This window comes from Oncorhynchus mykiss, chromosome 7 (assembly GCF_057628025.1).
Source record: "Oncorhynchus mykiss isolate SJ-2025 chromosome 7, ASM5762802v1, whole genome shotgun sequence".
Lineage (NCBI taxonomy): Eukaryota > Metazoa > Chordata > Actinopteri > Salmoniformes > Salmonidae > Oncorhynchus > Oncorhynchus mykiss.
Genome location: NC_143028.1, coordinates 83,812,412 through 83,832,139, shown reverse-complemented (window position 1 = coordinate 83,832,139; position 19,728 = coordinate 83,812,412). Strand labels below are relative to the sequence as shown.

The window sequence follows — 19,728 nt, the reverse complement described above, 5'->3', positions numbered from 1 at the left end:
CCTCAGGGAGAATCCCCTCGTGGTCAGTGGAGGATACTGAAGAACTGAAGAGACGAGATAAAGCATCAGGCTTGGTGTTCTTAGAGCCCGGACGATAAGAAATCACAAACTCGAAACGAGCGAAAAACAGCGCCCAACGAGCCTGACGCGCATTAAGTCGTTTGGCAGAACGGATGTACTCAAGGTTCCTATGGTCAGTCCAAACGACAAAAGGAACGGTCGCCCCCTCCAACCACTGTCGCCATTCGCCTAGGGCTAAGCGGATGGCGAGCAGTTCGCGGTTTCCCACATCATAGTTACGTTCCGACGGCGACAGGCGATGAGAAAAATACGCGCAAGGGTGGACCTTGTCGTCAGAGAGGGAGCGCTGAGAAAGAATGGCTCCCACGCCCACCTCTGACGCGTCAACCTCGACAACGAACTGTCTAGAGACGTCAGGTGTAACAAGGATAGGTGCGGATGTAAAACGATTCTTGAGGAGATCAAAAGCTCCCTGGGCGGAAACGGACCACTTAAAGCACGTCTTGACAGAAGTAAGGGCTGTGAGAGGAGCTGCCACCTGACCGAAATTACGGATGAAACGACGATAGAAATTCGCGAAGCCGAGAAAGCGCTGCAGCTCGACGCGTGACTTAGGGACGGGCCAATCAATGACAGCTTGGACCTTAGCGGGATCCATCTTAATGCCTTCAGCGGAAATAACAGAACCGAGAAATGTGATGGAGGAGGCATGAAAAGTGCACTTCTCAGCCTTCACAAAAAGACAATTCTCTAAAAGGCGCTGGAGGACACGTCGAACGTGCTGAACATGAATCTGGAGTGACGGTGAAAAAAATCAGGATATCGTCAAGGTAAACGAAAACAAAGATGTTCAGCATGTCTCTCAGGACGTCATTGACTAATGCCTGAAAGACAGCTGGAGCGTTAGCGAGGCCGAAAGGAAGAACCCGGTATTCAAAGTGCCCTAACGGAGTGTTAAACGCCGTCTTCCACTCGTCCCCCTCCCTGATGCGCACGAGATGGTAAGCGTTACGAAGGTCCAACTTAGTGAAAAACCTGGCTCCCTGCAGGATCTCGAAGGCTGAAGACATAAGAGGAAGCGGATAACGATTCTTCACTGTTATGTCATTCAGCCCTCGATAATCTATGCAGGGGCGCAGGGACCCGTCCTTCTTCTTAACAAAAAAAAACCCCGCTCCGGCGGGAGAGGAGGAGGGGACTATGGTACCGGCGTCAAGAGCTACAGACAAATAATCTTCGAGAGCCTTACGTTCGGGAGCCGACAGAGAGTATAGTCTACCCCGGGGGGAGTGGTTCCCGGAAGGAGATCAATACTACAATCATACGACCGGTGTGGAGGAAGAGAGGTGGCCCTGGACCGACTGAACACCGTGCGCAGATCGTGATATTCCTCCGGCACCCCTGTCAAATCGCCAGGCTCCTCCTGTGAAGAAGAGACAGAGGAAACAGGAGGGATAGCAGACATTAAACATTTTACATGACAAGAGACGTTCCAGGAGAGGATAGAATTACTAGACCAATTAATAGAAGGATTATGACAAACTAGCCAGGGATGGCCCAAAACAACAGGTGTAAAAGGTGAACGAAAAATTAAAAAAGAAAGGGTTTCGCTATGATTACCAGAGACAGTGAGGGTTAAAGGTAGCGTCTCACGCTGAATCCTGGGGAGAGGACTACCATCCAAAGCGAACAAGGCCGTGGGCTCCCTTAACTGTCTGAGAGGAATGTCATGTTCCCGAGCCCAGGTCTCGTCCATAAAACAGCCCTCCGCCCCAGAGTCTATCAAGGCACTGCAGGAAGCTGACGAACCGGTCCAGCGTAGATGGACCGACAAGGTAGTGCAGGATCTTGAAGGAGAGCCCAGAGTAGTAGCGCTCACCAGTAGCCCTCCGCTTACTGATGAGCTCTGGCTTTTACTGGACATGAAGTGACAAAATGCCCAGCGGAACCGCAATAGAGACAGAGGCGGTTGGTGATTCTCCGTTCCCTCTCCTTAGTCGAGATGCGGATACCCCCCAGCTGCATAGGCTCAGCACCCGAGCCGGCGGAGGAAGATGGTAGTGATGCGGAGAGGGGGGCAACGGAGAACGCGAGCTCCTTTCCACGAGCTCGGTGTCGAAGATCAACCCGTCGCTCTATGCGAATAGCGAGTTCAATCAAGGAATCCACGCTGGAAGGAACCTCCCGGGAGAGAATCTCATCCTTTACCTCCGCGCGGAGACCCTCCAGAAAACGAGCGAGCAAAGCCGGCTCGTTCCAGTCACTGGAGGCAGCAAGAGTGCGAAACTCAATAGAGTAATCTGTTATGGATCGATTACCTTGACATAGGGAAGACAGGACCCTGGAAGCTTCCTCCCCAAAAACAGAACGATCAAAAACCCGTATCATCTCCTCCTTAAAGTCCTGATACTGGTTAGTACACTCAGCCCTCGCCTCCCAGATTGCCGTGCCCCACTCACGAGCCCGTCCAGTAAGGAGAGATATGACGTAGGCGATACGAGCTGTGCTCCTGGAGTACGTGTTGGGCTGGAGAGAAAACACAATATCACACTGGGTGAGGAACGAGCGGCATTCAGTGGGCTCCCCAGAGTAACACGGCGGGTTATTGATTCTGGGCTCCGGAGATTCGAAAGCCCTGGAAGTGGCCGGTGGATCGAGGCGGAGATGGTGAATCTGTTCTGTGAGGTTGGAGACTTGGGCGGCCAGGGTCTCAACGGCATGTCGAGCAGCAGACAATTCCTGCTCATGTCTGCCTAGCATTGCTCCCTGGATCTCGACGGCTGAGTGGAGAGGATCCGAAGTCGCTGGGTCCATTCTTGGTCAGATTCTTCTGTTATGCCCGTGAGTGAGGACCCAAAAGCGGTTTAACAAAAACAGAGTCCTTTAATGTCAAAACAAACAACCCGCAGAGAGGGCGACAAATGAAACATAAAGTCCTTCTGAAATCACAGAAGAGTTCCCCTTCTAGCAGCAGAGGAGATTAGCTGGGTTGTAGAGGACAGAGGTACCTGATCACACGTAGCCTCAGATGAACAGGCAGATTCCGACAGGACAGGACAAGGTTGAAGCAAACAAGACGATAGTTTGGTTCTGGCATGAGAAACTCAAACGAGAATCTGACAAAGACAGAAGCAGGAACAGAGAGAGAAATAGAGACCTAATCAGAGGGAAAAAAGGGAACAGGTGGGAAAAGGGTGAACGAGGTAGTTAGAGAAGATGAGGAGCAGCTGGGGGAAGGAGGGGAAGAGAAGGTAACCTAATACGACCAGCAGAGGGAGACGGAGTGAAGAGAAAGAACAGGAACAAGACATAATATGACAATACATGACATTAAGAGGTAGGATGAGCAGTATGACATACTGTAGTTGTCTGTGAGAACATAGAACAGAATATATATTGCATCTCTTTTGGCAAATAATGTCCAGCTCTTAGAGTTTTGCATTACACCCGTCTTCAAAGGTTTTCATCGAACAGTATGAATGAATTATCAAAACTGAAGTCAGATTTGAAATGTGTTTTATCTGAAGTTCTACTGAATCAGTGAGGTCATCAGGAAGTGTTATTGTATTGGAAGGAGAGTGACCTCTGACCCCTTTCCCCTGAACCAAACAAAGAGACAGAGTGGCTGCTGGGAGACAGACTGTCTCCGCTGGCACTGAAACACAAACTGACATGACCTCCCTGAGACTCACTGGTATTTCCTGTATCAACCGCTGAGAACTATGTCACAAAGGGTTAGTAACTATATACTGTAGTGACCAGGGTTAGTAACTATATACTGTAGTGACCAGGGTTAGTAACTATATACTGTAGTGACCAGGGTTAGTAACTATATACTGTAGTACTGTAGTGACCAGGGTTAGTAACTATATACTGTAGTGACCAGGGTTAGTAACTTTATACTGTAGTGACCAGGGTTAGTAACTATATACTGTAGTGACCAGGGTTAGTAACTATGTACTGTAGTACTGTAGCGACCAGTGTTAGTAACTATATACTGTAGTGACCAGGGTTAGTAACTATATACTGTAGTACTGTAGCAACCAGGGTTAGTAACTATATACTGTAGTGACCAGGGTTAGTAACTATGTACTGTAGTACTGTAGCGACCAGTGTTAGTAACTATATCCTGTAGTGACCAGGGTTAGTAACTATATACTGTAGTGACCAGGGTTAGTAACTATATACTGTAGTGACCAGGGTTAGTAACTATATACTGTAGTACTGTAGTGACCAGGGTTACTAACTATATACTGTAGTACTGTAGGGACCAGGGTTAGTAACTATATACTGTAGTACTGTAACGACCAGGGTTAGTAACTATATACTGTAGTGACCAGGGTTAGTAACTATATACTGTAGTGACCAGGGTTAGTAACTATATACTGGTATACTGTAGTGGCCAGGGTTAGTGACTATATACTGTAGTGACCAGGGTTAGTAACTATATACATAGTACTGTAGTGACCAGGGTTAGTAACTATATACTGTAGTGACCAGGGTCAGTAACTATATACTGTAGTGACCAGGGTTAGTAACTATATACTGTAGTGACCAGGGTTAGTAACTATATACTGTAGTACTGTAGTGACCAGGGTTAGTAACTATATACTGTAGTACTGTAGCAACCAGGGTTAGTAACTATATACTGTGGTGACCAGGGATAGTAACTATATACTGTAGTACTGTAACGACCAGGGTTAGTAACTATATACTGTAGTGACCAGGGTTAGTAACTATATACTGTAGTACTGTAGTGACCAGGGTTAGTAACTATATACTGTAGTGACCAGGGTTAGTAACTATATACTGTAGTACTGTAGTGACCAGGGTTAGTGACTATATACTGTAGTGACCAGGGTTAGTAACTATATACATAGTACTGTAGTGACAAGGGTTAGTAACTATATACTGTAGTGACCAGGGTTAGTAACTTTATACTGTAGTGACCAGGGTTAGTAACTTTATACTGTAGTGACCAGGGTCAGTAACTATATACTGTAGTGACCAGGGTTAGTAACTATATACTGTAGTGACCAGGGTCAGTAACTATATACTGTAGTGACCAGGGTCAGTAACTATATACTGTAGTACTGTAGTGACCAGGGTTAGTAACTATATACTGTAGTGACCAGGGTTAGTAACTATATACTGTAGTGACCATGGTTAGTAACTATATACTGTAGTGACCAGGGTTAGTAACTATATACTGTAGTGACCAGGGTTAGTAACTATATACTGTAGTGACCATGGTTAGTAACTATATACTGTAGTGACCAGGGTTAGTATCTATATACTGTAGTACTGTAGTGACCAGGGTTAGTAACTATATACTGTAGTGACCAGGGTTAGTAACTATATACTGTAGTGACCAGGGATAGTAACTTTATACTGTAGTGACCAGGGTTAGTAACTATATACTGTAGTACTGTAGTGACCAGGGTTAGTAATTATATCCTGTAGTACTGTAGTGACCATGGTTAGTAACTATATACTGTAGTGACCAGGGTTAGTAACTATATACTGTAGCGACCAGGGTTAGTAACTATATACTGTAGTACTGTAGTGACCAGGGTTAGTAACTATATCCTGTAGTGACCAGGGTTAGTAACTATATCCTGTAGTTACCAGCTTTAGTAACTATATACTGTAGTGACCAGGGTTAGTAACTATATACTGTAGCGACCAGGGTTAGTAACTATATACTGTAGCGACCAGGGTTAGTAACTATATACTGTAGTACTGTAGTGACCAGGGTTAGTAACTATATCCTGTAGTGACCAGGGTTAGTAACTATATACTGTAGCGACCAGGGTTAGTAACTATATACTGTAGTACTGTAGTGACCAGGGTTAGTAACTATATCCTGTAGTGACCAGGGTTAGTAACTTTATACTGTAGTGACCAGGGTTAGTAACTATATACTGTAGTACTGTAGTGACCAGGGTTAGTAATTATATCCTGTAGTACTGTAGTGACCATGGTTAGTAACTATATACTGTAGTGACCAGGGTTAGTAACTATATACTGTAGCGACCAGGGTTAGTAACTATATACTGTAGTACTGTAGTGACCAGGGTTAGTAACTATATCCTGTAGTGACCAGGGTTAGTAACTATATCCTGTAGTGACCAGGGTTAGTAACTATATACTGTAGCGACCAGGGTTAGTAACTATATACTGTAGTACTGTAGTGACCAGGGTTAGTAACTATATACTGTAGTACTGTAGTGACCAGGGTTAGTAACTATATACTGTAGTGACCAGGGTTAGTAACTATATACTGTATTACTGTAGTGACCAGGGTTAGTAACTATATACTGTAGTGACCATGGATAGTAACTATATGCTGTAGTACTGTAGCAACCAGGGTTAGTAACTATATACTGTAGTGACCAGGGTTACTAACCATATACTGTAGTGACCAGGGTTAGTAACTATATACTGTAGTACTGTAGTGACCAGGGTTAGTAACTATATACTGTAGTACTGTAGTGACCAGGGTTATTAACTATATCCTGTAGTACTGTAGCGACCAGGGTTAGTAACTATATACTGTAGTACTGTAGTGACCAGGGTTAGTAACTATATACTGTGGTGACCAGGGTTAGTAACTATATACTGTAGTGACCAGGGTTAGTAACTATATACTGTAGTGACCAGGGTTAGTAACTATATACTGTAGTACTGTAGTGACCAGGGTTAGTAACTATATACTGTAGTACTGTAGTGACCAGGGTTAGTAACTATATACTGTAGTGACCAGGGTTAGTAACTATATACTGTAGTGACCAGGGTTAGTAACTATATACTGTAGTACTGTAGTGACCAGGGTTACTAACTATATACTGTAGTACTGTAGTGACCAGGGTTAGTAACTATATACTGTAGTACTGTAGTGACCAGGGTTACTAACTATATACTGTAGTACTGTAGTGACCAGGGTTAGTAACTATATACTGTAGTGAACAGGGTTAGTAACTTTATACTGTTGTGACCAGGGTTAGTAACTTTATACTGTAGTGACCAGGGTTAGTAACTATATAATGTAGTACTGTAGTGACCAGGGTTAGTAACTATATACTGTAGTACTGTAGTGACCAGGGTTAGTAACTATATACTCTAGCGACCAGGGTTAGTAACTATATACTGTAGTACTGTAGTGACCAGGGTTAGTAACTATATACTGTAGTACTGTAGTGACCAGGGTTAGTAACTATATACTGTAGTACTGTAGTGACCAGGGTTAGTAACTATATACTGTAGTGACCAGGGTTAGTAACTATATACTGTAGTGACCAGGGTTAGTAACTATATACTGTAGTACTGTAGTGACCAGGGTTAGTAACTATATACTGTAGTACTGTAGTGACCAGGGTTAGTAACTATATACTGTAGTACTGTAACGACCAGGGTTAGTAACTATATACTGTAGTGACCAGGGTTAGTAACTATATCCTGTAGTACTGTAGTGACCAGGGTTAGTAACTATATACTGTAGTGACCAGGGTTAGTAACTATATACTGTAGTGACCAGGGTTAGTAACTATATACTGTAGTACTGTAGTGACCAGGGTTACTAACTATATACTGTAGTACTGTAGTGACCAGGGTTAGTAACTATATACTGTAGTACTGTAGTGACCAGGGTTACTAACTATATACTGTAGTACTGTAGTGACCAGGGTTAGTAACTATATACTGTAGTGACCAGGGTTAGTAACTTTATACTGTTGTGACCAGGGTTAGTAACTTTATACTGTAGTGACCAGGGTTAGTAACTATATACTGTAGTACTGTAGTGACCAGGGTTAGTAACTATATCCTGTAGTACTGTAGTGACCAGGGTTAGTAACTATATACTCTAGCGACCAGGGTTAGTAACTATATACTGTAGTACTGTAGTGACCAGGGTTAGTAACTATATCATGTAGTACTGTAGTGACCAGGGTTAGTAACTATATACTGTAGTACTGTAACGGCCAGGGTTAGTAACTATATACTGTAGTACTGTAGCAACCAGGGTTAGTAACTATATACTGTAGCAACCAGGGTTAGTAACTATATACTGTAGTGACCAGGGTTAGTAACTATATACTGTAGTACTGTAGTGACCAGGGTTAGTAACTATATACTGTAGTGACCAGGGTTAGTAACTATATACTGTAGTGACCAGGGTTAGTAACTATATACTGTAGTGACCAGAGTTAGTAACTATATACTGTAGTGACCAGGGTTAGTAACTATATACTGTAGTGACCAGAGTTAGTAACTATATACTGTAGTGACAGGGTTAGTAACTATATACTGTAGTACTGTAGTGACCAGGGTTAGTAACTATATACTGTAGTGACCAGGGTTAGTAACTATATACTGTATTACTGTAGTGACCAGGGTTAGTAACTATATACTGTAGTGACCATGGGTAGTAACTATATACTGTAGTACTGTAGCAACCAGGGTTAGTAACTATATACTGTAGTGACCAGGGTTACTAACCATATACTGTAGTGACCAGGGTTAGTAACTATATACTGTAGTACTGTAGTGACCAGGGTTAGTAACTATATACTGTAGTACTGTAGTGACCAGGGTTATTAACTATATCCTGTAGTACTGTAGCGACCAGGGTTAGTAACTATATACTGTAGTACTGTAGTGACCAGGGTTAGTAACTATATACTGTGGTGACCAGGGTTAGTAACTATATACTGTAGTGACCAGGGTTAGTAACTATATACTGTAGTGACCAGGGTTAGTAACTATATACTGTAGTACTGTAGTGACCAGGGTTAGTAACTATATACTGTAGTACTGTAGTGACCAGGGTTAGTAACTATATACTGTAGTGACCAGGGTTAGTAACTATATACTGTAGTGACCAGGGTTAGTAACTATATACTGTAGTACTGTAGTGACCAGGGTTACTAACTATATACTGTAGTACTGTAGTGACCAGGGTTAGTAACTATATACTGTAGTGACCAGGGTTAGTAACTTTATACTGTTGTGACCAGGGTTAGTAACTTTATACTGTAGTGACTAGGGTTAGTAACTATATACTGTAGTACTGTAGTGACCAGGGTTAGTAACTATATACTGTAGTACTGTAGTGACCAGTGTTAGTAACTATATACTGTAGTACTGTAGTGACCAGGGTTAGTAACTATATACTGTAGTGACCAGGGTTAGTAACTATATACTGTAGTGACCAGGGTTAGTAACTATATACTGTAGTACTGTAGTGACCAGGGTTACTAACTATATACTGTAGTACTGTAGTGACCAGGGTTAGTAACTATATACTGTAGTACTGTAGTGACCAGGGTTACTAACTATATACTGTAGTACTGTAGTGACCAGGGTTAGTAACTATATACTGTAGTGACCAGGGTTAGTAACTTTATACTGTTGTGACCAGGGTTAGTAACTTTATACTGTAGTGACCAGGGTTAGTAACTATATACTGTAGTACTGTAGTGACCAGGGTTAGTAACTATATCCTGTAGTACTGTAGTGACCAGGGTTAGTAACTATATACTCTAGCGACCAGGGTTAGTAACTATATACTGTAGTACTGTAGTGACCAGGGTTAGTAACTATATCATGTAGTACTGTAGTGACCAGGGTTAGTAACTATATACTGTAGTACTGTAACGGCCAGGGGTAGTAACTATATACTGTAGTACTGTAGCAACCAGGGTTAGTAACTATATACTGTAGTGACCAGGGTTAGTAACTATATACTGTAGTGACCAGGGTTAGTAACTATATACTGTAGTACTGTAGTGACCAGGGTTACTAACTATATACTGTAGTACTGTAGTGACCAGGGTTAGTAACTATATACTGTAGTACTGTAGTGACCAGGGTTACTAACTATATACTGTAGTACTGTAGTGACCAGGGTTAGTAACTATATACTGTAGTGACCAGGGTTAGTAACTTTATACTGTTGTGACCAGGGTTAGTAACTTTATACTGTAGTGACCAGGGTTAGTAACTATATACTGTAGTACTGTAGTGACCAGGGTTAGTAACTATATCCTGTAGTACTGTAGTGACCAGGGTTAGTAACTATATACTCTAGCGACCAGGGTTAGTAACTATATACTGTAGTACTGTAGTGACCAGGGTTAGTAACTATATCATGTAGTACTGTAGTGACCAGGGTTAGTAACTATATACTGTAGTACTGTAACGGCCAGGGTTAGTAACTATATACTGTAGTACTGTAGCAACCAGGGTTAGTAACTATATACTGTAGCAACCAGGGTTAGTAACTATATACTGTAGTGACCAGGGTTAGTAACTATATACTGTAGTACTGTAGTGACCAGGGTTAGTAACTATATACTGTAGTGACCAGGGTTAGTAACTATATACTGTAGTGACCAGGGTTAGTAACTATATACTGTAGTGACCAGAGTTAGTAACTATATACTGTAGTGACCAGGGTTAGTAACTATATACTGTAGTGACCAGAGTTAGTAACTATATACTGTAGTGACAGGGTTAGTAACTATATACTGTAGTACTGTAGTGACCAGGGTTAGTAACTATATACTGTAGTGACCAGGGTTAGTAACTATATACTGTATTACTGTAGTGACCAGGGTTAGTAACTATATACTGTAGTGACCATGGGTAGTAACTATATACTGTAGTACTGTAGCAACCAGGGTTAGTAACTATATACTGTAGTGACCAGGGTTACTAACCATATACTGTAGTGACCAGGGTTAGTAACTATATACTGTAGTACTGTAGTGACCAGGGTTAGTAACTATATACTGTAGTACTGTAGTGACCAGGGTTATTAACTATATCCTGTAGTACTGTAGCGACCAGGGTTAGTAACTATATACTGTAGTACTGTAGTGACCAGGGTTAGTAACTATATACTGTGGTGACCAGGGTTAGTAACTATATACTGTAGTGACCAGGGTTAGTAACTATATACTGTAGTGACCAGGGTTAGTAACTATATACTGTAGTACTGTAGTGACCAGGGTTAGTAACTATATACTGTAGTACTGTAGTGACCAGGGTTAGTAACTATATACTGTAGTGACCAGGGTTAGTAACTATATACTGTAGTGACCAGGGTTAGTAACTATATACTGTAGTACTGTAGTGACCAGGGTTACTAACTATATACTGTAGTACTGTAGTGACCAGGGTTAGTAACTATATACTGTAGTGACCAGGGTTAGTAACTTTATACTGTTGTGACCAGGGTTAGTAACTTTATACTGTAGTGACTAGGGTTAGTAACTATATACTGTAGTACTGTAGTGACCAGGGTTAGTAACTATATACTGTAGTACTGTAGTGACCAGTGTTAGTAACTATATACTGTAGTACTGTAGTGACCAGGGTTAGTAACTATATACTGTAGTGACCAGGGTTAGTAACTATATACTGTAGTGACCAGGGTTAGTAACTATATACTGTAGTACTGTAGTGACCAGGGTTACTAACTATATACTGTAGTACTGTAGTGACCAGGGTTAGTAACTATATACTGTAGTACTGTAGTGACCAGGGTTACTAACTATATACTGTAGTACTGTAGTGACCAGGGTTAGTAACTATATACTGTAGTGACCAGGGTTAGTAACTTTATACTGTTGTGACCAGGGTTAGTAACTTTATACTGTAGTGACCAGGGTTAGTAACTATATACTGTAGTACTGTAGTGACCAGGGTTAGTAACTATATCCTGTAGTACTGTAGTGACCAGGGTTAGTAACTATATACTCTAGCGACCAGGGTTAGTAACTATATACTGTAGTACTGTAGTGACCAGGGTTAGTAACTATATCATGTAGTACTGTAGTGACCAGGGTTAGTAACTATATACTGTAGTACTGTAACGGCCAGGGTTAGTAACTATATACTGTAGTACTGTAGCAACCAGGGTTAGTAACTATATACTGTAGCAACCAGGGTTAGTAACTATATACTGTAGTGACCAGGGTTAGTAACTATATACTGTAGTACTGTAGTGACCAGGGTTAGTAACTATATACTGTAGTGACCAGGGTTAGTAACTATATACTGTATTACTGTAGTGACCAGGGTTAGTAACTATATACTGTAGTGACCAGGGTTAGTAACTATATACTGTAGTGACCAGGGTTAGTAACTATATACTGTAGTGACCAGGGTTAGTAACTATATACTGTAGTACTGTAGCAACCAGGGTTAGTAACTATATACTGTAGTGACCAGGGTTAGTAACTATATACTGTAGTGACCAGGGTTAGTAACTATATACTGTAGTACTGTAACGGCCAGGGTTAGTAACTATATACTGTAGTACTGTAGTGACCAGGGTTAGTAACTATATACTGTAGTACTGTAACGGCCAGGGTTAGTAACTATATACTGTAGTACTGTAGTGACCAGGGTTAGTAACTATATACTGTAGTGACCAGGGTTAGTAACTATATACTGTAGTGACCAGGGTTAGTAACTATATACTGTAGTGACCAGGGTTAGTAACTATATACTGTAGTACTGTAGCAACCAGGGTTAGTAACTATATACTGTAGTGACCAGGGTTAGTAACTATATACTGTAGTGACCAGGGTTAGTAACTATATACTGTAGTACTGTAGTGACCAGGGTTATTAACTATATCCTGTAGTACTGTAGCGACCAGGGTTAGTAACTATATACTGTAGTACTGTAGTGACCAGGGTTAGTAACTATATACTGTGGTGACCAGGGTTAGTAACTATATACTGTAGTGACCAGGGTTAGTAACTATATACTGTAGTGACCAGGGTTAGTAACTATATACTGTAGTACTGTAGTGACCAGGGTTAGTAACTATATACTGTAGTACTGTAGTGACCAGGGTTAGTAACTATATACTGTAGTGACCAGGGTTAGTAACTATATACTGTAGTACTGTAGTGACCAGGGTTAGTAACTATATACTGTAGTACTGTAGTGACCAGGGTTAGTAACTATATACTGTAGTACTGTAGTGACCAGGGTTAGTAACTATATACTGTAGTACTGTAGTGACCAGGGTTAGTAACTATATACTGTAGTACTGTAGTGACCAGGGTTAGTAACTATATACTGTAGTGACCAGGGTTAGTAACTTTATACTGTTGTGACCAGGGTTAGTAACTATATACTGTAGTGACCAGGGTTAGTAACTATATACTGTAGTGACCAGGGTTAGTAACTTTATACTGTAGTGACCAGGGTTAGTAACTATATACTGTAGTACTGTAGTGACCAGGGTTAGTAACTATATCCTGTAGTACTGTAGTGACCAGGGTTAGTAACTATATACTCTAGCGACCAGGGTTAGTAACTATATACTGTAGTACTGTAGTGACCAGGGTTAGTAACTATATCATGTAGTACTGTAGTGACCAGGGTTAGTAACTATATACTGTAGTACTGTAACGGCCAGGGTTAGTAACTATATACTGTAGTACTGTAGCAACCAGTGTTAGTAACTATATACTGTAGCAACCAGGGTTAGTAACTATATACTGTAGTGACCAGGGTTAGTAACTATATACTGTAGTACTGTAGTGACCAGGGTTAGTAACTATATACTGTAGTGACCAGGGTTAGTAACTATATACTGTAGTACTGTAGTGACCAGGGTTACTAACTATATGCTGTAGTACTGTAGTGACCAGGGTTAGTAACTATATACTGTAGTGACCAGAGTTACTAACTATATACTGTAGTGACAGGGTTAGTAACTATATACTGTAGTACTGTAGTGACAGGGTAGGTAACTATATACTCTAGTACTGTAGTGACAGGGTAGGTAACTATATACTCTAGTACTGTAGTGACAGGGTAGGTAACTATATACTCTAGTACTGTAGTGACAGGGTAGGTAACTATATACTGTAGTACTGTAGTGACAGGGTTAGGGTTAATAACTGTTTACTGTGTTTTCCTGAACAGCAACTTATCTCCTGCAGTAATGTCGTGAAGCGTGTAGTGCAGCTTATCTCCTGCTACCGTCTGGTTTTATTTAACTACAGACTTCCTGACCTCCTGCGTCTTCTGCTTTTACTAGAGGCCATGATCACACACACTACGACAAGAGAAGACAGGGACAGACAGACAGACACACACTACGACAAGAGAAGACAAGGACAGACAGACAGACACACACTACGACAAGAGAAGACAAGGACAGACAGACACACACACACTACGACAAGAGAAGACAAGGACAGACAGACAGACACAGACCCTGACAGACAGACAGACACAGACCCTGACAGACAGAGGGACACAGACTCTGACAGACAGACTTTCACAGACCCTGACAGACAGAGGGACACAGACTCGGACAGACAGAGGGACACAGACCCTGACAGACAGAGGGACACAGACCCTGACAGATCCTGTCAGACAGGGGGACACAGACCCTGACAGACAGACAGACACAGACCCTGACAGACAGAGGGACACAGACCCTGACAGACCCTGACAGAGGGACACAGACCCTGACAGAGAGACACAGACCCTGACAGAGGGACACAGACCTTGACAGACCCTGACAGAGGGACTCAGACCCTGACAGACCCTGACAGACAGACACAGACCCTGACAGACCCTGACAGAGGGACACAGACCCTGACAGACCCTGACAGACAGACACAGACCCTGACAGACCCTGACAGAGGGACACAGACCCTGACAGACAGACAGACAAAGACCCTGACAGACAGAGGGACACAGACTCTGACAGACAGACTTTCACAGACCCTGACAGACAGAGGGACACAGACCCTGACAGATCCTGTCAGACAGGGGGACACAGACCCTGACAGACAGACAGACACAGACCCTGACAGACAGAGGGACACAGACCCTGACAGACCCTGACAGAGGGACACAGACCCTGACAGAGAGACACAGACCCTGACAGAGGGACACAGACCTTGACAGACCCTGACAGAGGGACACAGACCCTGACAGACCCTGACAGAGGGACACAGACCCTGACAGACAGACACAGACCCTGACAGACCCTGACAGAGGGACACAGACCCTGACAGAGAGACACAGACCCTGACAGAGGGACACAGACCCTGACAGACCCTGACAGACAGACACAGACCCTGACAGACCCTGACAGAGGGACACAGACCCTGACAGACAGACACAGACCCTGACAGACCCTGACAGAGGGACACAGACCCTGACAGAGGGACATAGACCCTGACAGAGGGACACAGACCCTGACAGAGGGACACAGACCCTGACAGACCCTGACAGAGGGACACAGACCCTGACAGAGGGACTCAGACCCTGACAGACAGAGGGACACAGATCCTGACAGACAGAGGGACACAGACCCTGACAGACCCTGACAGAGGGACACAGACCCTGACAGAGAGACACAGACCTTGACAGACCCTGACAGAGGGACTCAGACCCTGACAGACCCTGACAGAGGGACTCAGACCCTGACAGACCCTGACAGACCCTGACAGAGGGACACAGACCCTGACAGAGAGACGCAGACCCTGACAGACCCTGACAGAGGGACTCAGACCCTGACAGACCCTGACAGAGGGACACAGACCCTGACAGACCCTGACAGAGGGACACAGACCCTGGCATACCCTGACAGACAGACACAGACCCTGACAGACAGACACAGACCCTGACAGACCCTGACAGAGGGACACAGACCCTGACAGACCCTGACAGACAGACACAGACCCTGACAGACAGACACAGACCCTGACAGACCCTGTCAGAGGGACACAGACCCTGACAGACCCTGACAGACAGACACAGACCCTGACAGACAGACACAGACCCTGACAGACAGACACAGACCCTGACAGACCCTGTCAGAGGGACACAGACCCTGACAGACAGACACAGACTCTGACAGACAGACAGACAGAGACCCTGACAGACCCTGACAGAGGGACACAGACTCTGACAGACAGTGACAGACCCTGACAGACCCTGACAGAGGGACACAGATCCTGACAGACCCTGACAGAGGGACACAGACCCTGACAGACAGACACAGACTCTGACAGACAGACAGAGACCCTGACAGACAGACACAGACTCTGACAGACAGACACAGACCCTGACAGACAGACACAGACCCTGACAGACAGACACAGACTCTGACAGACAGACAGACACAGACCCTGACAGACAGACACAGACCCTGACAGACCCTGACAGGCTCTGACAGAGGGACTCAGGCCCTGACAGACCCTGACAGACCCTGACAGAGGGACACAGACCCTGACAGAGAGACGCAGACCCTGACAGACCCTGACAGAGGGACTCAGACCCTGACAGACCCTGACAGAGGGACACAGACCCTGACAGACCCTGACAGAGGGACACAGACCCTGGCATACCCTGACAGACAGACACAGACCCTGACAGACAGACACAGACCCTGACAGACCCTGACAGAGGGACACAGACCCTGACAGACCCTGACAGACAGACACAGACCCTGACAGACAGACACAGACCCTGACAGACCCTGTCAGAGGGACACAGACCCTGACAGACCCTGACAGACAGACACAGACCCTGACAGACAGACACAGACCCTGACAGACAGACACAGACCCTGACAGACCCTGTCAGAGGGACACAGACCCTGACAGACAGACACAGACTCTGACAGACAGACAGACAGAGACCCTGACAGACCCTGACAGAGGGACACAGACTCTGACAGACAGTGACAGACCCTGACAGACCCTGACAGAGGGACACAGATCCTGACAGACCCTGACAGAGGGACACAGACCCTGACAGACAGACACAGACTCTGACAGACAGACAGAGACCCTGACAGACAGACACAGACTCTGACAGACAGACACAGACCCTGACAGACAGACACAGACCCTGACAGACAGACACAGACTCTGACAGACAGACAGACACAGACCCTGACAGACAGACACAGACCCTGACAGACCCTGACAGGCTCTGACAGAGGGACTCAGGCCCTGACAGACCCTGACAGAGGGACACAGACCCTGACAGAGGGACACAGACCTTGACAGACCCTGACAGAGGGACACAGACCCTGACAGACAGACACAGACCCTGACAGAGGGACACAGACCCTGACAGAGGGACACAGACACTGACAGAGGGACACAGACCCTGACAGACCCTGACAGAGGGACACAGACCCTGACAGAGGGACACAGACCCTGACAGAGGGACTCAGACCCTGACAGAGGGACTCAGACCCTGACAGACCCTGACAGAGGGACACAGACCCTGACAGACGGACACAGACCCTGACAGAGAGACACAGACCCTGACAGACCCTGGCAGAGGGACACAGACCCTGACAGAGGGACAAAGACCCTGACAGACCCTGACAGACCCTGACAGACAGACACAGATCCTGACAGACCCTGACAGACCCTGACAGAGGGACACAGACCCTGACAGACCGTGACAGACCCTGACAGAGGGACACAGACCCTGACAGACCCTGACAGACAGACACAGACCCTGACAGACAGACACAGACCCTGACAGACCCTGACAGACAGACACAGACCCTGGCAGACCCTGACAGACCCTGACAGAGGGACACAGACCCTGACAGAGGGACACAGACCCTGACAGAGGGACACAGACCCTGACAGAGGGACACAGACCCTGACAGAGGGACACAGACACTGACAGAGGGACACAGACCCTGACAGACCCTGACAGAGGGACACAGACCCTGACAGAGGGACACAGACCCTGACAGAGGGACTCAGACCCTGACAGAGGGACTCAGACCCTGACAGACCCTGACAGAGGGACACAGACCCTGACAGACGGACACAGACCCTGACAGACCCTGACAGAGGGACACAGACCCTGACAGACCCTGGCAGAGGGACACAGACCCTGACAGAGGGACAAAGACCCTGACAGACCCTGACAGACAGACACAGATCCTGACAGACCCTGACAGACCCTGACAGAGGGACACAGACCCTGACAGACTGTGACAGACCCTGACAGAGGGACACAGACCCTGACAGACCCTGACAGACAGACACAGACCCTGACAGACAGACACAGACCCTGACAGACCCTGACAGACAGACACAGACCCTGGCAGACCCTGACAGAGGGACACAGACCCTGACAGACCCTGACAGAGGGACACAGACCCTGACAGAGGGACACAGACCCTGACAGTACATAGAGCTGCTGTCTCATTCCAATTTGCAATCGTCTCACCAGCAGCTTCAGAGCTTCACGCTTTTAAAACAATGGAGATCAGCTGTGAAGCTCCAGTGATCTGGTTTTAGCTGTTAGCTAGTTCAACAGCTAGTCTTCATTTACAGCTTCTGAAGCCTGGCATCTGTACCAAATACTCCCTATGGGGCCTGGCCAAAAGCTACGCAGAGAACAAGGGTGACAGTTGGGATGCAACTTGTGGATCTGATGGGCTTCTGAAAGCCCGGTTTTATACATCTTCTAAAGGCTGAGGGTTTACTGAGGCTCATAGAGACTGAGAATCTCTCTGACATGATATAGTCTCATGTTACAGAGCTGACGAGGGGGGGGGTAGAGGGTGAGGGGCATGGAAACAGGAGGTAGCTACTAGCTGACACCGCAACTCAGTGAAATCAAAGCAGGTGGTCTTACAAGCAAACATTCCTTCAGAGGGCACAACATAAACTAGGGCAATGAATGAATGAGCCGGCGACAGGAAGGAGCAAAACACACACATTTCTACATAAGACTTCAAAACACGAGATAACCAGCTGATTTACTTTGTACAAAAATTATCAGTAACACGGTGCTGGAACATACCTCCATATTTGGAATCCGTATCCAACCACTCAGGAAAACAGTTGTTCGTTTAGTAGTTGAGTTCACAGGTCCTCCTCTATACCGTCAATCATAACTAACGTTCTGCCTGTCTGTCTGCTTGTCTGTCTATCTGTCTGGTGAATCCAGTGCTTGTCTTGAGCAGGAACGCACTGGAACTAAGGCAAAATGTTCAACTGCTTTGAGTTCCTGCACCTTGTATTGTAGAATATTGGTCTAGAAAGACTGCAGTTCTGGCACCTAAATATAAACAGTACGGGCACCTATTTCAGTTAAAGCACGGGATGAATCCTCTCTGTGAAGCAGGGTTGCGGTGGTTGTCCCTCTCTCCCTCTCTGAAACACATTGTGTGCCTGTCACAGAGCCCCAGACCCTTCACTGAAGGGGCGGAACACTTTGACAGATTGGGTTTCCTGGTTTCTCACTGGCTGGCTGAAGCACCCCTCTCTCCTTGGCCACACCCTCATCCCTCAAACTCAAACCTCACCTCGCTAACTCACCCCTCACCCCGCTGAGTCACTCCTCACCCCTCAAACTCACTCCCCACCACGGTAACTCACCCCTCACGCCGCTAACTCACTCCTCAACCCGCTAACTCACCCAGCTAACTCACCCCGCTAACGCACCCCTCACCCCGCTAACTCAACTCACCCCTCACCCCGCTAATTCACCCCTCAAACTCACCCCGCTAACTCACCCTGCTAACTCACCCTTCACCCAGCTAACTCACCCTGCTAACTCACCCCTCACCCCGCTAACTCACCCCGCTAACTCACCCCTCACCCCACTAACTCACCCCTCACATCGCTAACTCACCCAGCTGACTCACCCCTCACCCCGCTAACTCACTCCTCA

General features: G+C 45.5%; 1 protein-coding gene across 1 annotated transcript in view; it reads right to left on the bottom strand.

Annotated features, from left to right (window-relative positions):
* Window positions 1-19,287, bottom strand: part of cass4 (Cas scaffold protein family member 4) — a 58,907-nt gene extending 39,620 nt beyond the window's left edge. Inside the window, exon 1 of the mRNA XM_036984349.2 lies at window positions 18,856-19,287. Within this exon, the coding sequence (XP_036840244.2) occupies window positions 18,856-18,861 (6 nt within the window). The 5' untranslated portion in view covers window positions 18,862-19,287. The remainder of the gene's footprint in view (window positions 1-18,855) is intronic.
* Between the last annotated feature and the right edge of the window lie 441 nt (window positions 19,288-19,728).